This window comes from Lingula anatina, chromosome 2 (assembly GCF_051362555.1).
Source record: "Lingula anatina isolate TDL-2025a chromosome 2, LinAna3.0, whole genome shotgun sequence".
NCBI classification, from domain to species: domain Eukaryota; kingdom Metazoa; phylum Brachiopoda; class Lingulata; order Lingulida; family Lingulidae; genus Lingula; species Lingula anatina.
The window spans coordinates 7,214,074-7,221,757 of NC_141768.1; the positions used below are offsets into that span (position 1 = coordinate 7,214,074).

Here is a 7,684-nt window from a genome sequence, read left to right on the forward strand (position 1 = left end):
AATCTCAATTTTACAAAAAAAAAAAAAAAAAAAAAAAAAAAACGGCACGATACCAATTTTTTTTTGTGATAGATTCTTCAGGGATGGAATGACGCCCCATCCGATAGCTGTTTCACCTCAACATACATGTAGAAAGATTAAATTTACCATTAACGATCCTAGATGCAAAGTGCCTTTGCTTATGCTCAGAAATGAGAAATATAAACGCCGATATTTTATTTTTTGTTTTTAATAATAAAAAGGGTAGGTGCACTATTGAATAATTGTATGCACGCAAAACCTCATTTTGGGTATTTTGACGACCAATTTAACAATTTTTCCTTATCACCAAGAAACACCCTTTTCAAAACTCGTAAAAAAATATATTATTTATAATCTATAAATACTTCTTCGGGAGAGTAAAATTCAACAGTCAGTATGCAATACGATAGTGACTCAAAAATTAAAACACAAACTCGGGTTAAAACAAACAAGCAAGCAAACAAATAAACAAAAAGCATTTGTCACAAACTAAAGCTTTATTCTCAAAACCATCTATGACATTAAATATATATATTAAATATTCTAAACATTGTGTCAAATTAAACGCATAAAAGCATGATTAAATATGACATAGAATAATATAAAATAATATAGTCAAAAGCAAACTTTCAAAATGAAATATTAATAAAGCGTTGCGATGGTTGCTTAATCCCTTAAAATTATGGATTGACAAAATAAAGGCGTCAGAAGTTTTTCGAAGAATGATAGAAAAATGTAATGATCAATCACTGAAACTTTCTGTGAAATTAATTATTCGTTAGCATTTAGATAGTGCTTTTTTCTTCAATAGCTACAATATATATTGTTTTTGCATCTCCAAAATTATAATATGATAAAACAACAAACGTTATATTGCTGGTAAGTAATCGATATATATTTTTAATATATATAAACCTTCGACTCTCTAGTAATCCTCGTTGTTTGTCTTTTCATCCCCTTATACATCTATGGCCAAATTATCTGTTTGCAAACCATTTTACCAGCCAATCTGGTCATCATAGTATTTCTCTGGTTCTTCCACGTTACTCATAGAAGAGCTGGCCCTCAGAGAAATCTGACTTGGGGACACTGCGCCACGCAACGCACTTGGGGTTACGGAAACGGTATTCAAGGAGACATCACTACCAGACAGGAAGCTCCCTTTCGCTTTTCTGAAGAGAGAGATAGTTTTTCCTGTTTTTTGTCCATGTCCATCAACGTCGGTAACAGAAGATCGCCTCCTCAAATCCACAGAACCTGCTGCAGCAACGGCTTTGTGTTTAGGGTGCCTGAAAAGATGCAGCGTTCTACGCGGAGTTTCGCTTTCAACCACTGAATGATCTGAACACGCGCTCTGCGAAGACTCACTACGCGGCGTCACAGATCCTCCGTCATCGTCAATAAGGCCATGGTCTTCCGTCTCTTCCTCTTCTTCTTCTGCTACTCGGCGTTTTCGCCATTTGCCTGCCATGAAAAAACAGAAGCAGCCTCCCCCGACTGCGAGCGCTACACCCGCGGCCGATCCTACCGTGATGACAGATATACCCTCTGTAGTAAGAGTGCCATCGTCATTCATGAGACGAAGCTGCAGGTTCCCTTGGCCGAGAGATTGTGATGTAGTTGACGTTTCAAAGCTTCCACCGGTGGATGACAGTCCAGCGTTGGTTGTCGTGAGATGTTCAACTGTTGAGGTGGGTATTGCAACAGTCTCTGAAGTTGTTATATGTATGGCAGCCATTGCAGGCGCATCGGTATTCGTCGGGGCTGCCCCAGGAGTCGTGGTTTGTGTTTCGAAAGTCGTAGCAGATGCCTCTGTAATTATAGTTGCAGCTTCAGTAGTCGGAACTACTGCATCAGTAGTTGTACCTCGCCTCTTCATAGTCAAAGCATTCGCTTCAGTGGTTGTACTAGTATTTGGTGACTGCGTAGTTGTGGTGGCTGCCTCATGGGACTTAGTTGGCGACACAGTAGTCATGGTAGTTGGTGACTGCGTAGTTGCAGTGGCAGCCTCAGTGGACTTAGTTGGCGACACAGTAGTTGGCGACTGCGTTGTGTTAGTTGCTGCCTCAGTAGGTTTACCAGTAGTTGACGACACAATAGTCGTATACATTGGTGACTGCGTATTTGCAGGGGCTGCCCCGGCATGCGTAGTTGGCGACACAGTAGTCGTAGTAGTTGGTGATGGCGTAGTTGTAGTTGCAGCTGCAGTAGGTGTAGTTGCCGACACAGTAAATGTAGTAGTTGGTGACTGCGTAGTTGTTGCAGCTGCCCCATTATGCATAGTTGGCGACACAGTAGTCGTAGTAGTTGGTGATGGCGTAGTTGTAGTTGCAACTTCAGTAGGTGTAGTTGGCGACAAAATAGACCTAGTAGTTGGTGACGGAGTAGTTGTAGCTGCAGCTTCAGTAGTTGTAGTTGGCGACACAGTAGCTGTAGTAGTTGGTGACTGAGTAGTTGTAGTATGCGTAGTTGGCGACACAGAAGCAGTAGGATTTGGTGACTGCATAGTTGTAGTTGCTACTTCAGTAGGTGTTGTTGGCGACACAGTAGTCGTGGTTGGTGACGGCGTAGTTGTAGTTGCTACTTCAGTAGGTGTTGTTGGCGACACAGTAGTCGTGGTTGGTGACGGCGTAGTTGTAGTTGCTGCTTCAGTATGCGTAGTTGGCGACACAGTTGTCGTAGTAGTTGGTGACTGCGTAGTTGTAGTTGCTGCCTCAGAATGCGTAGTTGGTGACACAGTAGCCGTAGTAGTTGGTGACTGAGTAGTTGTAGTATGCGTAGTTGGCGACACAGAAGCCGTAGGATTTGGTGACTGCGTTGTTGTAGTTGCTACTTCAGTAGGTGTTGTTGGTGACACAGTAGACGTAGTAGTTGGTGACTGCGTAGTTGTAGTGTCTGCCCCAGTATGCGTAGTTGGCGACACAGTAGTCGTAGTTGGTGACTGAGTAGTTGTAGTTGCTGCTTCAGTAGGTGTAGCTGGCGACACAGTAGTCGTAGTAGTTGCTGACTGCGTAGTTGTACTTGCTGCCTTAGCAGTCGTAGTGACTGTCTTGGTGGTGGTAATTAGCGCCTCAGTGGTCGTACTTTGCACCTTAGTATTCGTTGTTGGCGATTCCAAAGTCGTTATAGCGGCCTCAGCGGTTGTTGTAGGCGCCTCATCAGTTGTAGTAATGACTACAAAACAAATTAAATATTTGATAAAAATGGCAGAACTTATCTTTATTTTTCTTTGCAAAATGCATTTCACTTTTCACCCTTTAGAAAATAGCAGTAGAAGCCTCAAGGCATTCATAAGGTCAATCTATTAAATGTCTTTGTAGGGGTTTCCCTAATGCAGTTTATTATACAGCTCAGTTCTTTGTGATAAATATTAATATTAGTTAGTTATTTCCATTTCTCCACTAACAAAACGTTTCATTGCATAAACAAGGCTCATACTTACTTGTACTCTTTTCATTTGCACAATCTTCGTCCTGCAGCCCGTCACTATCATCATCTACGAAAAAAATATTCTTAAGGGATGAATGATATTGTCAAATATATAACAAGATATCAATGAGTAAATGTATATATCAGGAGATTAGAAGGCATGTATCATCTATTCACCTTTTTTATTACAATATTTAATTTATTATAAAAATTCGCATTCAAAAGAATTCCAAGAGCAACCAATTCTTAATACCATGTCACAACAACATTGTAGTTAAGCAGAAGTCTCCAGGACATAAAAAAATAAAATTGCCAGGTAAATTTCATACTCATTAACTCGATGAATCATATAATAAGAAAAAGAAAGAAGAAGAAAAGACGGAGAAGAAGGAGAAAAGAGGCCTACCGATATTATTGTCACAAAGCTCCTCGTCAATTCTTCCATCGCAGTCGTTGTCAAAACCATCTGCCCCTACCATTGTGGAGGGTACGCAGAACTGTGAGTAAGAAATGATAAAAAGCGTAAACTTTGAATGCTTAACAAAATGCGACAGTTATACATTATGTTACATGAACAGCAATTACGTATTGCTGAACGTCAGAAGCGTTATTTCACCTTCGATGTTAGATGTTTTAGTATCAAACTTTGAAAAATTACTTCAGCTTGTTTTGAGATGTCCAGTGCAGCCCCCTCCGACCATAAAACAAACAAACAAACAAACAAAAACGGAATTCTTGATGTATTTACCGTATTAATGGGTGCCATACGCATGCCTCCAGGAAATCCATACGTTTCAAGGTTTGCTCTTCCAAACATAAAAACTCCAAACAAACTTATAGGTGAAACATGGTTTATGACGTGTGTTCCCTCGGCTACCAAGACCGTAGCACCTTGATAGTCGGTCCCCGGGATCGCGTGCCATATTGTGTCATTCCCCAACGGAACGCCATTCAAGCGGATGCCGCTGGCTTCTGAGCTTTTAGCTATCAACATCAGGTAGTTTTCGTAAGAGCCAAGGCTGTACTTTGGTGTTGTGAAAGCATATTCCGAGGCGTACTGTTCCATTGGGGGTATCAGTATCATGGAAGGATCTGCTGGTTCATCATTTTTTACTTGGCTTTGGGCAATTTGAACCACTAGAATTGGATGGTTGCTTTCAATGAGGGTGTATGTATTACTTGCGTTAAACCCGATGACATATTCGATGAAACTCCCAGCGTCCGGTAGATTCAACAGTGCTGTCCCTTCGCCTGGAATTCCTGTTATTGAAATCGTAGTATTTGACGCACTGGCAACAAACCTGAACACGTCTCCTAGTTTGTAAATATCTCTACCAGGTATTGGAACAGTGGCAAACCTCTTGCCCCAACTTTCGACGGGCATCAGTTGTTCGACCAAGTGGTCTTGGCTACTTCCATCGCCGACATTGGTTTTCCGATTCCCGCTGAATTCAGCTACGGGTTTGTCGGCGTCTATATATGATCCTGTGAGATCGAATTTATTAGAGGCCTGGATTTGAATGGTCTCAAATCTGTTTAATACAACGTGCATGACATCCCCATTGGCATAATTCACCCCTTCATACGCCACATTCGTGGCGCTGCCTTCTGGATGTTGCTGGTGGCCCAGTGTCACAGTTATGTTTGTGTTGTCCTCTGTTGCAACGATTCCTGGGATAATGAAAAATGATAAACGATGGCATTTTCATTTATACAAGAGAGAGAGAGAGAGAGAGAGATGGAGCAATCAAATCATTACGACCCTTGGATGAAAGCGGCTTAATTCTAACCTGCCTTCACCTTCAAAAAAAAAAAAAAAAAACGTTTTGAGCGCAACTTAAATATTCTGTTGACTTTGATCTCTTGCAATGTTTCGAAACTATTTTAATATTTTAAAAAATTAGTCTTGTTGAAACATATCCTGACAAAGACTCATCTTCTTTATAGTGATACGACGTAGCACGTTGGTATCAATTAAATGTTTAACCCACAGAACCGACGCCGGATTTTATTATTATTTGAGCGAATTTATCACTTCTCCAGTCGACAAATGTTTTTCAAATACTTACCAAATTGGCAGCGGCGCTTGGCAGGCGAATATGTCACCGTATAGTATTGCTTTCCCAATACATCGGTTGGTAGTCCTACGAAACCGTCGCACGAATATTTCTGTTTGTTGACACCGTATACAGCCACCTCATCCGTCGCAGATATCCAGAGGCCTTTTGTAGATTTTTCGCAACCGAAATGTCGCAAGTTTTGCGGAAGAAATATCTGCCGCACCTGACCGCTGGTCACGTTGAGCTCCATGTGAACGCTGTCGTCATGGACCCATTTAGGAGTGCTCACGTTGAACTATGGGAGAAAATCGGTTATTTAAACTGCTGAATTATTGAATTACGGTAAATTGATGATGATGGATTATTGCCATAATCTACATGTATATAAAACCCTCAATACACCACGTGCTTTGACGACAAAATAAATGTTGACCGTGGTAGCTTGATTTTAAATACCTTAGGGACGGTCATTGACATTGCAAGGAAACAAAGCATACAAATACTGTGTTTGACAGTGAAACAAATTATTTTGATTGTTTATATGAAAATGTGCTTTTACATGTGCTTTCAAGTTAATATCTGTAACATCGTTCGATCAGGATCGCGCAGAAACAGCTGCCTCATAAAAAAAAACGAAAATATATATGTAAGATAGAAATTTAAAAAAAAAACGTTAATATAAATGTCGATACTCACGAATACCATATCGGAGGATGTGGTGGTAACGAACAGCTCCAGCATGTAGTCTTGTCGAATGATTTTATTTTCGCCAAACATCACCAAAAATTCAGTGCCGAGATAGTCTGGTCCACCTGGTGGCCAAGGATAATAAAACTTGAAACAAAACTAAATTTGGCAAAGATTTGTACACTTTGTAGATTGTCAATGTTAAAATTGTTCTTTAGTCACTACAATTAAGTCATGCAACTTTACAATACCTTCAATTGACGGCACGACGAGAAACAGGATAAGGATGGTAGAAAACTGCATTTTGCTGTATCTAGTAACTTGCCCTGTAATTAAAAAAAAAAACAAAAAGGAATTCATAAACACACACACACGCACACACAGAGAAAGAGAGAGAGAGGAATCAAAACTTAGGTCATAGGTCAAGCCTTATCAATAAACTGATTTCCATTAGCAAATTATGTGAACTCGGTATAATTAAAAAATTAATTTATCCCACCCATTGGTCTTAACCTTGGATATATGTTTCGAAAACTTGTTTTACAATTTTTAGGCGAAACGGACCCGATTGCTTATTATTTCGAAGTAATATGCAGTACGAAATAAGTTTAAAATATTTCATTGGTCATAAAAAGACCTTTTCACTTATGTTGAAGGAGAAACAATTGTCTCCTTAATTTTATATTGATTTTAAAAATCGATAATCGTATAAAACAAGTTAATCGAAATGTATAATCCATAGACTTTCCTTTGATACAATCACTCACCTCCCTCTGTCCGTCCCTTGTAAATTTCTTTCATATATTGTGTTTTATACGTGTACTGTATTTTTGATCAGTTTCTTACTACTTTTCAGTCACGTGTTACCAATACGACTGAACTGTAAACTTTGCGATATAATCATGGAGAGTGACCAGAGGCACTGTGTACCAAACTGTTCACCTCTCTTCCGAGAACAATTGAATGTTTTGGTAGTTCAACCCGGTCAGATGTTGCACATATGATTGGGAATACTTCTTGACTTGTACAAATAAAATTGTAAGTAGTATAGGTACTATTAAATAGAATAAATTGCTGCACATCCGAGAGAAAATATAACTAAGCAAAGGCAAATAAGAATTGGAAGTTGGTCCTGAATGATCAAATAAATTGAATTGGTCTGCATCTGAAGAAGACATGACCAATCAAACAATTAAAATGCAAGAATTTATATAGAATAGCACAAATCGTTGCACTTACAAGAGAAAATGCTGCCGTATCAATATATATATATATATATATATATATATATATATATATATATATATATATATATATATATATATAGTTCTAGAATGTTCAAATTATTATAGTATGTGGGCTTATTTGTTCATCTTCGATTATAACTGCAATTAAGTACTTAAAACTTATTTAGATTTTGTTTTGGAGCATGGAAAAAATTATCTAATAATTTTGTTCATGTTCGGAGCAATCAACCATTTTTTTCT

The 7,684-nt window shown here is 39.0% G+C and overlaps 1 protein-coding gene across 1 annotated transcript; it reads right to left on the bottom strand.

The window, feature by feature from the left end:
- Window positions 1-679: 679 nt before the first annotated feature.
- Window positions 680-6,998, bottom strand: LOC147763362 (uncharacterized). The gene is made up of 7 exons (XM_087007255.1): window positions 6,965-6,998; window positions 6,207-6,322; window positions 5,520-5,805; window positions 4,199-5,121; window positions 3,857-3,947; window positions 3,464-3,517; window positions 680-3,195 (listed from the first exon to the last, which is right to left on the bottom strand). The coding sequence occupies exons 1-7, from the start codon at window positions 6,996-6,998 to the stop codon at window positions 1,019-1,021; spliced, it is 3,681 nt and encodes a 1,226-aa protein (XP_086863381.1). The 3' UTR covers window positions 680-1,018.
- Between the last annotated feature and the right edge of the window lie 686 nt (window positions 6,999-7,684).